Below are 15,446 nucleotides of genomic sequence, written 5' to 3'. Positions count from 1 at the left end.
GTAGTAGTAGTAGTATATAGTATAGTATATAGTAAATATGGTAGTATTAATATAGAAGTAGTAGTAGTAGTAGTAGTAGTAGTATATAGTAAATATGGTAGTATTAATATAGAAGTAGTAGTAGTAGTAGTATTTAGGTTACTATTCATATTCATATAAGAAAGATGACGTATTTATATAAATATACAAAATAAATACATCATCAATTAAATACATTAAAGTTGGGTGTAGATATATTAGTCAAATGAGCCACATGCTAATATTTATTTATATATATTGTATCGGTTATATTAGGTTGGAATATATTCAAAATATTACACATAATATGAGAGCCACCACGAGCCTCACACCTGACGCTGATTACGTCAATCACGAGCAATGCACGCGCCGGTTAGGTTATGACGCAAACGCATCAGCAGAGGGAGCGCGAGCAGCGTTAACGTGGGGGTCTCTTCTCGTTCGTTGCTGCTCGTGCCTGGCTTTGCTCGGTTTGGTGGTGACGATGATGATGATGATGAGGAGGAGGAGGAGGAGGAGGATGATGATGAAGGGACTGGCTGGAGCCGCGCATGCGCAACGGGTACAGTCTCCGGGCCGGGTTTCCATGGTTACCACACAATAGGAGACGGGACAGGGGGCTGCGTGAAGGGGAGAGAGAGAGAGAGAGAGAGAGAGAGAGAGAGAGAGAGAGAGACGACAGCAGCGGAGCGGAGGGGAGGGAGGAGGAGGAGGAGGAGGAGGTCTGCAGAGCCGCTTGACTGGACACACCGCTGCAAGCTTCAGACAGACAGACAGACAGACAGACAGACATGGAGTGCACGATTTAATTGTCCATTTCTTAATTGTTTAATTAATCCAAAAACACGCACATTAAAACACGCTCACACATTTATCTGCACGTATTCTCTCTTTCTTTTTGTCCACCACTCAGCTGATTTGAGTTTCGAGTGAAGGCCTTTCAGAACAAAGACCTGCAGGACATTTCTTCCTCTTCGGGGCTTCATCGCGAGATAAAGCCACACACAAACACACACACGGCGAGTTATTCAGTGTGAGGCAGAGCCTCTCTCCATACAGTAAAGGTGACTCTGGAGGGACTAGGCAACAGAGACAGAGAGAGGGAGAGAGACCCTCCCTCTTGATCCCCTCCCTCTTCAGAGTTTTGGCCCTCTCTCTGCGCCTCTCTCTTCCTCCTTCTCCCTCCTCCTCCTCCTCCTCCTCTTCTTCTCTCCTCATGCAAATCACGCCCTCTCCTCTCTCTCCCTTTCTCTCACCCGACGTGCATCCCCTACTCTCCTGGCTCACCCCCTCTCCGCTTAAAAAAAAAAATTGTGACTGTAAGACCGGAGAGGGGTATTAAAAAAAAAAAAAAAAAAGTGCAAGTCGTCTTATAGGAGGAGGAAGAGGGGGAGTAGGTAGGGTGGGAGAGAGAGAGAGAGAGAGAGAGGAGGGGGGGGCAAAAAAAAAGGGGGGGAAAGGGGGTGGGGAAGAGGCGAGGGTACGCATCAATTTGTAGTCTTCAGTTGGCACCCCTGTTTTTTCTTCCTGCAACGAATAGAAAAGAGATTTCTCCTTCTCCTTCTCCTTCTCCTGCATTATTGTTATTACCGGAGCCCGATTGCAATATGAGCCAGCACAAGCTTCTGTTGACAGACGCCTGGGCTCTGAGGTGTGCGTGTCAGCGTGCAACATAGAAACGACAAAACAGAGGGAGAGAAAGGAAAAGAGGGGAGAGAGTGAGAGTGAGAGCACGCATCGCTGGATATTATAGGTAAGGAGAAAAAAAAATGGATGCTTATACTCTTGTGTTTGGAGCTTATTCCTTGTTGGAGCTGGCCACGTTTGTGCTCTCCCTCCCCGTTTTTTTTTCTCTCTCTCTCTCTCTCTCTCCTTTGTGCGTTAATTATCATTATACTCCTTATGCGTTATGGTTAAATTATGTCCCGGTGAATTAATGTTAATAGAGAGTGTGTGTGTGTGCACGACGCGCACCCACATTCCTGCGTGGAAAGGGGGGAGAAGGGAGAGCCGGTGTGAAATGCTATGATTCGCCATTCCATATCATCTTTCTCTTTTTTTTTTTTTTTTTTTTTTTTTTTAAAATTGTCAGGGTTTTTAAAAAAAAAAAAAAAAAAAACACTGCATAAGGCATCCATTCTGATTGTGAACATGTATGTGTTGCTGCTGCTGCTGCTGCTGTGCACGACTCCTCTTCTTGTTCCACCCCGACTGGGTTAGTCTGAGACAGGGGCTTGTTACAGCAGCTTTTTTGGCCGGTCTCCTCTCTCTCTCTGCATGTGTATCAATAACATTCGCAGGGAAGAAAGAAGAAAAGAGTCGTTGCAGTGCTTGCCTCGCTCGCTCGCTCCCTCGCTGGGGTGATGTAAGCAGAGCAACTGCATGCTGCTGCTTTGCATCACATGCAGTGAGTCAATTTGTTGATAATGCATGTGCTTCCTATGCGTGTGTGGTAGTGATGTGTCCTAGTTGTTTACTGACCATAGCCGAGGACCTGCCAGTGGACCACAGACAGGCCAGTAGCAGCCACCTGTAACTGAGATGCATGATGTATACACTGAGCTTTGAACGTTTTCCATTCCTGTGTATGTAAATCAAGCTGCCTTTATGTACATATAAAGTATGAACAGTGACGAGTGGCAGTTGAATTTTTACTCGTAAGACTGGTTGAATCAGTCACTGCAGCATGCACTAATAATTCATGCATAGCCATGTGTAGTGGAGCAGCTACAGGATTTACAGGAGCTTGTTTGCTCTGACACACACACACACACACACACACACACACACATCGGTGTGCAGCTACTATATTTATTGGCTGCATAGCAGAGCGTGCATTAGCTCTGCTAACTGTTCAGCCAAAATATATCCTTTTTTTTTTTCACCCAGTGGTGGTGTGCACTATTTATATCCTCATTCAAAATACATGAGACATTTTTTTTCATTATAGTGCTACATGAATGGACGGATAAGACAAGGCCTTGCAAAGAAGTCCACCTATGTTGTGAGGCACACCCAAATTGATAGCGGATCTTGACACTGTAGATTTCCCTCATGGTTGACTGGCTGGATAAATAAGCGTTAGGCCATAACCAGGTCATGTGGGTTAACCACAAGTGGCTGTGGCTTTCGGTTGTTGTGGTGAAAAGGTAGAAGGAAGGAGGGGGGGGTGTGGTCCCATATTTCCAAGATGTTTGCCGGTGTCTCCTGCAGACTGCCATCCAAAATGCAGTCTACCAATTATCACCTTTTCTGCTCTGCCCCTATTATCTGTTGTTTCATTGTCATATCACCCAATTATCCTATACCCAAAACCAGTGTGTGAGTGGGTTAACCTGTTGTGCTTGTGGGGTTTTTTTCACTGCTGTGGTGAAGAGTGAAGGCAGAGAGTAAACTGTTTGGAGTGCAGTTGTGCCAATACAGTGCGAAGCATGCTGGGAATTTAAATATTGTAACAGTGCTTTTGCAGTTTTAAACTCAAGATGTTCTCATAATGTCACAAATTCCTGCAACTGCTGCAGTTATTGCTGCATCCTCACATGAACTCATGTCCTTTTAGCGAAGCGTTGGATTCTCTATAGGATTTCAATGGAGATAAAGACCGAATAATGCCTTCTTTGTTTATGCTTCTTTACAGGTTTTGCTAGCTCTCATGGTGTTAACACTCAGCCCAGTCAGTATGCAACAGGAACCAGTTCAGTCCCTGCAATGGCTTGTGTTGTAAAATGGACGTTTTAAAGAAGAAATAATGAAAACACGGACACACAAAGAATCGGTATGAACCCACAAGGCCTATTTTTCACAACAATGTCAGGGATTGTGTACCTGCCTCATTCTTTGTACTGTATGTGGATTTGGCTAGATTATAATTAGTTCAATGTGTGATAGTATTACAAAATAACAAGATGATTAAGATGTTAATTATTTATTTGGTTGTGAAATTCCACCTTTATATTTCACTCTTTCCTCAGCTTCCCTGTTTTTTGTGTCCCCCTGCCTTCTCTCGATTATGCCCTGTTCTTCTTTTCACCTCCCTCCACTTTTTACTCTTGTTCCTCACTGTTGTTGCCTTTGTTACGTTCCACCTCGAATTCAACGAACTTGACATTCTTTGACTTGTATTAACTCTTTTTTCACTGCAATCGACACAGCTCTTTATTCATGCACTTCTATCTTGTTTTAACATTTAATGTTTTTCCCGTTTCTCCTCCATATTTTCCTCTCTTGCCCGACTCTTGCAGATGCCCATGCGCAGTGGGCGACGGCGGGGGGCAAGCGAGGAGAGAAGGGGTAGACGCCCGCACCCCAGTCCCACTCGTCCTGAACGCAACGACAGACAGACGGTTAGAGCCTACCTCTTTTGTCTTTTTTCCTTTCCCCATCGCTCTTTTGGCCATAAGTGTGTGCATGCAAGTCCAAGAGTCATGAAGAATAAAGAACTGTCTCTGTGAACTGAATTTTGTGTGTGAGTATGTGTGTGTGCTGTCTGTGTATGAGTCATCAGTATGATTGCCACAGACATACCCTTGCAGTGTCAGTGTTGTTCGATAGTGTGTTTTACAGCTTAGCACTTTGAAATCTTTGATGTTTCGTGTTTGACATTTACGTTTTGTGCGTGTGGCTTTGTTCTAAAAACAGTCATAGGCCTGTGAGGGATTCAGAGGCATCACTATGAAAATTAAAAGTCTTGTGTTGTTTTAGCAAAGAGGTGCTGGTGAGGAATTGGCTGGAAATCGCTTCAGTCGCAGATCACAAGGCCATGATTCATCAGAGAGTGAGGGGGAGGAACTTGTGTCTCCTCCAAAGAGGCAGAAAGTTCAGGTTTGTGTTAGATTTCATCAACCTGTTATATAAAGTATAATTATAAAGCTTTGATTCAGCTAAATCATCCAAAAGGCACTGTCTATGCCAATAAGAGGATAATACCACATTATAATACCACACATTTATAAAATGCTCATTTTTACCTCATCAACAAATTATCTTTTCTTTGTCCGACAGGATTCGGCCTCTACCCCAAACCCTCCAACATCAACACTCTCGACTGACAGCTCGGCTCCTTCCACTGTCCCACCTCCAACCTCGATTGCCAGCCAATCCCGTGAGAGTGACAATGAAGATGGCCAATCCCAGGGCAGCAGGAGTTCAGTTGTAGGGAGCCTGGCCAATAGCAGCAGTAGTCTGAGCAGTGGGCGGGATATAGACCAGGACAATCGTTCCTCATCCCCAAGTCTCTCCGCTTCCCCATTGGGTAGCCTGGACTCTGATTCTGATGGCCCCGACTCACCAAAGCAAGGAGAGAGGGAACGGGAGAAAGGCAAGGAGGGAGGAGTGGGGAAGGTGGCAGGAGAGGATAGGAGGCCGCTACGAGACGGGAGAGGGGAGGAGTCGTGTGGAGATGGGGAAAAGCGGGATGTGGATGCACGAATTGAAGACTGTCCGTCCCTTAAACCCCCGTCCACTCCATGCTCTTCCTCGGGTATGACTCCCTCTCTCCGTGGAGCAGGGGATTCGTCAAATGACAGCAATAGCGGGAGGAAGTCATATTTCTCCCTGGACTCCAAATTAATGTGTAAAGTTGAGTATGGTGGACCGCCGGGTGTTGACGGAGCACTCAGCGGCAACAGAATGAATTCCAAAGCCAGCACGCAGTGTGTGACCAAGACAACTATATCAGGAGGAGATTTTTCCCATAACAGCCCCAACCTTCCCCACTCTTTGCCCCCTCCTCTTCCTCCTCCACCTGCGCTGAAGCCCTTAGAGCTCGGTGGACAAAACCTGCCTGCTGAGGTTAAGACAGAGAGAGACAAAATAGAAAAGGCAGACAAACTCCTGGACAAGGCTCAGTCCACTCCTCCTTCGCTCTTGCCGCAGACCGGCCCACAGCCACAGTCCCAGTCCCAGTCTCAGACCCAACCCTCCACCCACCCTCACCACTACAGCTCCACCAGTTGGCAGGGTGGCACAGCAACTGGTTGCCAGGGGAGCTGGGGCTACACCCGTTACCCTGGAAACCACCACCCGCACCAACCGCAGCACCAGCCCCCTGTGCAGCAGCAGCAACTTCCTTCTGTTTACAACCCTCCGTCCTCTCGCCACTCCTCCTCCCACCCCTCTTACCTTCCCCATCCTCACCCTCACCCCCACAGGGAGTACCTTCCCAGGTACGCTGGAGGGGGAGGGGACAGAGAGAGGGGGGCTGCAGGAGAGAGGGAGAGGGTAGTGAGGGGGGAGTGTGGGGGGAGGGAGATCAACAGGGAGTTCTCTGCTCCCATTGGCAACAGCAGCAACAATAGTAGTGGGGGTAATAGTAATAGTACTTGTGGTGGGATGGCTGGGTCAAACAGCATCCAAAGCAGGGAGTTTGGGGGTCTTTCAGTCGGTCAGAACCGGGACTTCCAAAGTTCTGGAAGAGACGGACCTAACTTGGGTCCTGAAAGAAGAGACTTTGGTCCAGCCTTCAGAGACAGAGACAGAGAGCGAGAAAGGGACCGAGAGCGAGATGCAGGGAGGGAGTTTCCTCTGCCAAACCAAAACCAGAGTAGGGACTTTGGCCCCAATGGAACTGGAGGGGGGCATCCCAGAGACAAAGATGGAGGCAGATGGGGGGAGTTTGGAGGCCAGACAAGAGAGGTTGTAGGCACTAACAGTAACCCAAATAACAACTCTATCCCCCAGGGAAACCCCCCATGTTCAACCAGTGGGCTACCTGTCACCCCTATGCTGAACCGAGACCCACCTGCATCACCCCAAAACAATCCCAGTCACTCTTCCCATTCCTCCCTGCCCCCACACACCCACCCTCATCCCCCAAACTCATCCAACCGAGACTTCCCTCCTCCCATGGACCAGGCACAAACTCCCTCCTCCGGAGCAGACCACTTTCACAGAGAATACCCATCCACCGGAGGAAAAGACTTTCCTGCTGGGGCGCCTCCGTCCACTGGCACAAATCGAGAGTATCTCAGCCCCCCTGGGGTGACTCCAAACCTGGGACGAGAGTATTCAGGGCCTGGAGGAACCCATCACCCCCACCCACCTCACCCCCACTACCAGTCTGGGCCCAGAGACAGAGAGAGAGACTCAAACCTGCGAGAGTCTGCTCTCTTCCAAAACCGTGGAGGCCCAAATCAACCCCCTGCGCTCTCTCCTTCCTCTTCTTCCAGCCATCATGGACACCCTCCGAATGCTCCTTATCCACCTCCACCACCCCAGCCTCCTCTAGTCCCACCTCAAACCTCCCATACCCAGCCACCCCCATCAGGTATGGCACCCAGTGTACGTCCCCCACACTACCAGTCCTCCAACCAGACTCCTCCAACACCTCTATCACCGTTACCCAGCCCGTCCACAAATCAGATGGGAGGCTTCTCATCTTTTCCCCCCGGCTCCTCCTCTGGGCCCAACATGCCACTTTCTGGGCCAGGTGTGTCATCTAGTTGTTCACCTGGGTGTCGCCCGCCCCCTTTTCATGGCACTTTGAACAGCCACCCTTCATTCAGTGGGACATACCACTCTAACGGGAACAGCGGCAGCAACATGGCCAACAGCAATAGCAACAGTAGCGCTCCCAATAGCAGCAATACCAACTCACAATCACTCTCGCCTCAAAATGTCTCCAAAGGACCTCCACCTCTTAGTAACTCAGCCAACAACAACAACAACATTACGACCCCTGCCTCTAGTTCTTCACTCCCTGGTGGAGAAGGACATTCGGATTCAGGCGCACCTCCAACACCGGTTATCAAAGAGGAACCAATAGAAGAAAGGGAAGAGAATGAAAGCCCGCCACCCGTGTTGAGAAGCCCTTCTCCTGAACCCAAACCTGTAGACATTCCCATCCACGCCAGCCAATCAGCACGGTAAAGTCACTCTGTTCAGTCCGTCTTAATGTAATCAGATGTAATTAACAGTAATGGTAACTGTTATAATGATGATTCTGATTCCTGATGGTTGTAGTAATGACTGCTGTGTCACTTTGTGTCTAGGTTTCACAAGGTCCTTGACCGTGGCAGTGGGAATTCCTGCGCTCGCAGCGACGTTCTATTTGTCCCGTTGGACGGCTCCAAACTGTGGAAGAAGAGGAATGAGGTGATCGAAAGGGCACGCAGGGAGGTCGAGCAGCGAGCCAGAGACCTAAGAGAAAAAGAAAGGGAACGAGAGAGGGAGCGTGAGCGCGAGAGGGAACTGGATCGACATCTACAGGTGTGCACATTTGAGCGTGATAATTATGTAGCGTGTCAGGTTTAATGGATTTGATGTAGATTAAATTGATCACTTTAATGGGTGGGGAGTAAAGCAGAACAGGGCAGATGTGATTTACTGTCTTTTTACTGTTTTCCCTGCAGCAGCAGAAAGATGTCAACGCCGCTGGAGGAGGTCGCCAGGGCTCCTCTCTCTTCTTCCCCTCCTCGTCTTCTATCATCCTCGACCCTTCGTCTTCTTCCTCGTCTTCCTCGGTCAACTCTGTCTCCCACGCTTCTCCTCACCCCCAGCATCATCCCTCACACCCGCATGCTCACCTTGCTCCAGCACACCATCTCCACCCCACCCTCGCTCACACTATCCCGCACTCCCTCCTCCTGCCGTCCATGGGTGGGACAACAACAGTGGTTGGCCCTCAGGGAGCCTTGGGTATAGGTTTAGGAGGTCCATATCTGGGACCTGACACCCCAGCGCTGAGAACCCTGAGCGAGTATGCTCGCCCTCATGCTATGTCTCCCCTGGGGGCTGCAAGTCGCGCCCAGGCACACCACGCACAAGTTCACCATGGCCACCCGCATGTCCACCCCTCATTCTTCCTCCCTCAGTTTCAGAATCATGCTTTAGGTCACCCACACCACCTGCCTACTGATGCAGCTACAGCTGCAGCCATCTTGGGTTTTTTGTATGGTGGCAGCCTTGAAGGGGGTCCAGGTGTTGGAGGCCACGCTGGGGTGGCAGGAGGCCCAATACCTGGAGGGATTGGGGGTGCAGGATTAGGAGGAGTTGGCTTTCCACATGCAATGGCAGCACATCGAGATCGAATAAAGCCAGGATTTGAATTTAAGAGCGATGAGCGGGTTTACCCGCCAGGGTCCATACCTGATCATGCGGCTCTCGCTCTTGCTCATTCTCATTCTCACCATGCCCATGCCCATGCCCATGCTCATGCTCATGCTCATGCTCATGCTCATGCCAATGCCCAAGCGCATGCACATTCCCTGCTCCTTGGAGGAGGTGCAGCGGGAGCTAATGAGGTGTCACTCTATGGCACTCCTCCTCCCCCAGCTCCTGCTGGCCCCCCACACCTCCAGAATCCAACTCTGGCACCGGTAACTCGACCTCCCAACCCTCCTGCCCCTCAGTCTCTGTCCAATCCACCCCCTGCATCACTCCTTCCACCCTCTCTCCCTTCTCACCCATCATCTGCACCACCGGCTGCACCCCCAGCCCCAGCAGCCCCTGCTGCACCTCCGCCTGCTCCTCCTCCACCTGCTCCACCAACCTCCAATGCCGCCTCACTTCATCACCCAGTCCCCCATTCCTCTTTTCCCAGCTCCCTGTCCTCTCATCTGCCTCCAGCCCCTGCTCCAGCCGCTCCCCCTGAGACCTACCCCACTCCCACTCGCTCCCCTGCCTCTTATGAGCGAGATAGGAGTGGAGAAAGAGAGCGGGAGAGGGAGAGAGACAGAGCAACTTTGCCGTCCTTTGGGGACAGAGAGCGAGAAAGAGAAAGGGAGAGAGAAAGGGGAGGAAGTGGTGGAAGCGCAGGAGGAGGGGGAAGTGGAGGAGGAACAAGTGGAGGAGGTGGAGGAGAGAATCTGGGGCGTCTTCAGATGTTAAACGTGACACCTCATCACCACCAGCATTCACACATCCACTCGCATCTTCACCTGCACCAGCAAGACACAGGTACCCACTGTTACTAACAATGCTGTCATTATCAACTGCCTCGTGTATTGTGTATGAAAACATTGAAGGATAAGGCTGCCAATATTCTACAAATCCAACACAAATCTATGGCATGTTACTTTTTTTTACGGTGATCATGGGTACTGTAGTTTATTTTGAGACGGTCCTACATGCACCATGTTACAGTGTTCGTACAGTAAGATTGACACACCAAATGTGTCTTAATCCACACTTTTACTCCTCTTTGAGAAAGATCTGCTAAAAACTACGACACCCAGCTGTTTTAGGAGTATTACTGAACCCTTAAAACTGTAGATTTTTATATTTATTTATTATATCTTCAGTGGGAACAAATGGGTTTCGTTTTTTTAGTTTGCCACAGTTGGGGCGGGGAAGTAGGAAAGTATTGAGAGATAAACTAACACTGATGATCTTTTCATGGGAGTTGTGGACAGGGGAAAAAACAACAAAGAACAATGGCAGCCTTATCCTTTAACTCAAATACAAATCATGTTTGTATTAGTGTGGTTCAACATCTACGGTGTCAAATGACATTGAGTTATAATTTTGAGTCACACACATCTGAGCCATTTGTTCAAGTTCACTTGTTTGCTCGCTGAAGAATCCCTTTGTCTCTTTGAAAGAAATAATGTTTAAAGTTTAAATGTGCACATCAATATCTGCAGTTAACATTTACAGTAGGCACAGTGATCATGTGTTTATACACACAGTACAGTGTGTCTTTTCCTTTTGTCTGTGTACCTATTTGGGTCACTTTAGTTTTGCTTTATTTATTAGAAATCTAAGAGTATTAATGCCTTTTTATGCCACTTGCATCATAACCGTTTTTTAATTTAATGATTTGACTCTTATTGAATATATCCTGTATTTCCTATTACATCACTGGCATCCAGCGACGGGCGGGGTTCACCCCCTGATGGACCCGTTGGCGTCGGGGTCTCCTTTGGCACGTCTCCCTTACCCAGGAGCCACACTAGGCACCCCCATCCTGGCTCACCCCCTCACTGACAGCGAGGTGCTCCGCCAACAGCTGTTCGGTGAGGAGAAGGCTCCTCGTCCATGTACTTGTTCAGTTTTTTTCTCTAAAAACTCCACAGTGCTGAAAGTTTATGAAAACACTTTTTGAATATGATCGTGATGATTGACCTCGATGCACTCTCCCCTCCTTCCCTCCTCCGTTTTCCTCTTGTATCTCCACCTGTTCCTCCTCTTCTTTCTTTTTTTCTGTCTCTGTTTCGTTTACAGGTGCTCCTTTCCGTGACCTGCCCCAGCCGTCCTCCCTCACTGGTCCAATGTCAGCAGCCCATCAGCTCCAGGCCATGCAGCAGGCCCAGAGCGCAGAGCTGCAGATCCAGAGACTGGCCCTGGAACAACAGTGGATCCATCACCATCACCACCACTCCCTCACCCAGGACGAGTATTACAGGTAAAGACACTTTGTGTGTTCATTGTAACTGCCACTGTTAATGCAGTAGAGACTGAATATGTTCTGTATGGATGCAACTAACTATTATTTTATTGTTGTTTCATTTGATTAATATAATTTAAATCTAATTTTGTGGAAAATGTCCATTATTGCTGACATTTGGCAGTCTTGGCCTGTCCACAAACTGTCCATTAGTGGTAATACTTCACCAGCCTACCAAAGGAAAATGTAGTTATAAAGCTGGCTAAGTAATGATGCATCTCAGCTGTAAAAGGTAGCTTGGCTGTATGGCACATGTGGTGTTTTCTCCACCTACATTTAAACCCTGCAAATATATAAATATACAACTTTTTTTACACTCAAAACATCCATTAACATGGATTCTCCTTTTTTTTTTAGTCACCTGAAGAAAGAGAGTGACAAATCCCTGTGAGGGAGGGACACGACAAAGAGCAGCATGGAGAAAAACCTGTGGGAGAAAATGTGTGCAAGAGTAAAAACAAAAGCACTGATGAAAACAATGAAGGAACTTCAAATAAAAGCTGGACCGATGGACTAAAGGGAATTCGACTGAAGACAACGAGGAGAGTTTTTCAAAGGATGTTGCACACGGTCCCTGCTAACTGCACCACGTTGAAGACGGTCCAGACTCCAGCGCTTCCCTGCATAATGTTCTGAAAACTCCAGTTCTGTTTTGTATCGTGCTCTGTACAGTATATTAGATGGGGACGGCAATAGTGAAGTACAGTATGTGTAAAATACTTGATGCCAGAAGGAATGTGTACATGAGTCTCTTTTATGTCATTGCATGTAGCTAGGCGCTTATTCTGAACTGGTGGAACTTTTGGTTCTATTTTTAGTAATTCCCCCCTCTTTTGTATCTGAGGGGCGTTCTATATGCATGAGACCAGCAATTTAGTGTTATGTTATGTTTACGATCAATAGTATTGTTATTATGATTAATGTTGTCTGTTTGTTGATAATGATATAATTATATATACAGTACATATTATTTGTATTATTTTTTTACATTTTCATGGTATGGCAGTCGGTTTTTATTTTTATTTTTTATTTTCAATTTACCTTGTGAAACAAGATGCAAATGAAGGCAAAAAAATCTGGAAATAAATTATAATCTTTTTTTGCTAGTCTCTTGCGTATTCATGCGTACGCTATTTTTCCGCCCCCTCTCGTGTACATACATTCAGACTATTTTGCCCTTTCTTTGTTTTATACAAGTCACTCATGCACAAAGCATATCAAATTCCTCACTCTCTCCTCCCCCTCCCCCCTCTCGCTCACTCTCTCTCTCAGACTCCCCCTCTTTCTCTTCGTCGGTCCGTCCCTCCTCCTCCTCCTCCTCCTTCACCTCCTCCTCCTCTCTTGGTGAGTGTAGCTAATAGGAGACACATGGGATGAGTGTGAGACATGGGAGTTGAGTCGCTCCAGTGAACACCAGCCACCCTGTAGAGCGAGCATTCCTTACTGCACTGTAAAAATGAAAAGGAAAGAAAAAAAAATATAAAGAGAGAAATGAAAAGGGAGAAAGAAAAGGAGGAGCTGTGAGACTGTGATTTACGGACACTGCTGAAGGGCTCAGGGCTGTGTGTGTGTGTGTGTTCTCACCGTGTCCGGCTGGAGGAATCTCCTTCAAACGGACATGGATCAGTGAATGCGGCCTTCGCATGCAAGACAGAATCACTGCTTGCTCGCAGATTTGGGGACACATACATTAGATCTGGTTAAACAAACTTCACACTAGTGTCGTTTTTTGCTCTGAAGATGCACTCTGTCTATTTAAATCTGTCTGTTGACTAAAGTCTGCATCCCTTTCCCTTTTTTATGCATTAAAAGCTCCTCACACTGATGTGTGGCGTTGATTGATAGCCTTATCTGGAGGAGCCAGAGAGATTGGATGAGAGGCATGCTTCAGTGTGTGAAATATAGACTGTATAGGACATGTCTGTGAGTTGGTATGTAGGTTGTGTGTCATTAAAAGTCACCTTGAATAAGTGTGTCAACATAATGTAAAGTATCTTCTAGCAGGACAAATCTGATTTTCCCCTCTGGTGACATCACATCTGGGGTATATTCTTAGCACTTCATCAGTCCTTTCTCCTGATGTCGTCAAAGGTGTGGATGAAAGATGAGAGACGTTTGAACGCTGCGTTTCATATAGACCTCATATTTGTACAGCAGCATCTCTTTTTTTTTTGTGGCAATTTTGGATGTAAAATAAAGGTTAATATTAATAGCAGCTGTTGTTTTCAAATCTGGGACAAATTTTTGCAAATTGTTCTTTTTCTTCTTCTTCGTTTTGACCTACTTTTACTATCAGATAGGAATGAATAAAGCACAGTGTCAAGTAAATGTTCAGGATTTCTAAGTACATCCGCCCGTGGTTTATGAAATCGTGTGTAATTAATTGTACTGTCATCAGTAACAGACCTCAGTTTGGCGGCAGTGAGATTGACAATCGATTTGCCAGCACTTTTGGTCCCACATGTGATACCAATTTGTGTTAGATTAAAAAAAACAAGGCCACAGATCAACTTATTATATGATGATTAAAGTCACACTCTCATCTAATCAGGCCCAGTTTTTAACTACATTGTAAAGGTTTTAATTAAGAGGCGATGCCAAAGTCGTACAAGTCTAATAAAATCTAAAATGTTCCCCATTTTCTATCTCTCATGTGCTCTCTTCATAGCTGCCGATAAGCTCAGACAAGTTGCTCCAACTTAATCAAAAGCAAAAATAAAACTAATAACAAAACACCCTCACGTTTGTAGTATACGTTGCATACATACAAAACAAGTTAATGTGAAACTGCCTCTACATGCAGTGGCGTCGAGATGCCAAAATCCAAAGAATACAGACACACAAACGTCCAAACGTGACCACAGACAGAGATCCTGTGTTTGGGTTTGATGCTTGTATGGTGTCCTTTCTTAAACTAAGATTAATTGGGTTTAGTTTCCATGTCCATGTCTTCCTCTGTACACTTTCCATTTTCATTCAAGCTCTCTTGAGTTCACCAAATTTCACAGTAAGACGGTTTCTGGTTCGAACCTCGGCTGGGGCCTTTCTGTGTGGAGTTTGCACGTTCTTCTAGTGTCTGGTACTCCGGCTTCCTCCCAGAGTCAGCACATGCACTTAATAGGTTAATTGGTGACACTATATTGCCCGTAGGTGTGCATGTGAATGGTTGTTTGTCTCTATGTGCCCTGTGAAGAGCTGGCAACTTGTGCAGGGTGTATCCTGCCTCTCGCCCTAAGTCAGCTGGAATAGTTTACAGAAAAATGGATGGCTGGAGACAGTTTTAACATATTTTGCTGTGTCCAGCTAATGTATTTGCCCAACAACCATCTTCTTCCTCCTGCTGGTGCTGTCATACTCTATAAAATCTGCCCTATGATCACCACTAACTATTAATTGCACCTGTCCACTGTGTCTGAGCGCCGTCTGTGTTCTGCTTCTCTTGTGGTCCATTTTCACCCCAGCTGACACTGTAGACACCGAACTACAAGGACTTTAGACTGTCATGTCCAATTTTACACTGCAGCTCGTCTATTTGTTTCATTCAATTAGATACAGAATGTTTTTCCCATCTCACGGAGCTATGTTCACTCTCTTTAATGAAATCTCCGCCTCAGCAAACCCTCCAACATTTCATTCATCTGCAGCAGTGCCATCTCAGCCGGCAGCATCCACAGACAAGCTGCAAAGTGGCACAAGTGCCGACTGAAAACAGAGTCTGTGGCCTTTTTCACCTCCTCTCACTCATACAACCAATCTTTTCTGACCTTTTGCTCGCTTCGTTCTAGCCAGGAGAATACGATCCCACAGATTCATCTGGAGGAATTGCCACCACACAACTCGCTGCCCACAGTCTGGCAGCTCCCTCACCATCTCTGCAACCAGCTACATGATGGTCTGGCCTGAAAAATGGTGTTCACTGGGGGTTGAACAGGATACCTACATACAGCAGCAGCTGTTTAACACCACAAGGTGATGACAACAGCTGGAGAAGCAGTCATAGTATCTGTTTGATACTCATCTATCCTGGATGGAAAGTTCCACTTTG

General features: G+C 46.9%; 1 protein-coding gene across 2 annotated transcripts; it reads left to right on the top strand.

Annotated features, from left to right (window-relative positions):
- The first annotated feature begins 1,439 nt into the window (after nucleotides 1–1,439).
- atn1 (atrophin 1) lies at nucleotides 1,440–12,377 on the top strand. 2 transcript variants are annotated; one of them, XM_027289704.1, is made up of 10 exons: nucleotides 1,440–1,771; nucleotides 3,656–3,793; nucleotides 4,260–4,361; nucleotides 4,720–4,839; nucleotides 5,020–7,880; nucleotides 8,007–8,223; nucleotides 8,367–9,912; nucleotides 10,827–10,970; nucleotides 11,179–11,359; nucleotides 11,759–12,377. In XM_027289704.1, exons 2-10 carry the CDS (start codon nucleotides 3,767–3,769, stop codon nucleotides 11,790–11,792), a joined length of 5,232 nt encoding a protein of 1,743 aa, XP_027145505.1. In that variant the 5' UTR covers nucleotides 1,440–1,771; nucleotides 3,656–3,766; the 3' UTR covers nucleotides 11,793–12,377. The 2 variants fall into 2 exon arrangements, with proteins under 2 accessions (XP_027145505.1, XP_027145504.1); XM_027289703.1 differs by having other exon boundaries at nucleotides 10,827–10,994.
- Nucleotides 12,378–15,446: the final 3,069 nt, after the last annotated feature.

Source organism: Larimichthys crocea, chromosome XVI (genome assembly GCF_000972845.2).
Source record: "Larimichthys crocea isolate SSNF chromosome XVI, L_crocea_2.0, whole genome shotgun sequence".
NCBI classification, from domain to species: Eukaryota; Metazoa; Chordata; class Actinopteri; family Sciaenidae; genus Larimichthys; species Larimichthys crocea.
This window is presented reverse-complemented; position numbering and strand designations above follow the sequence as displayed.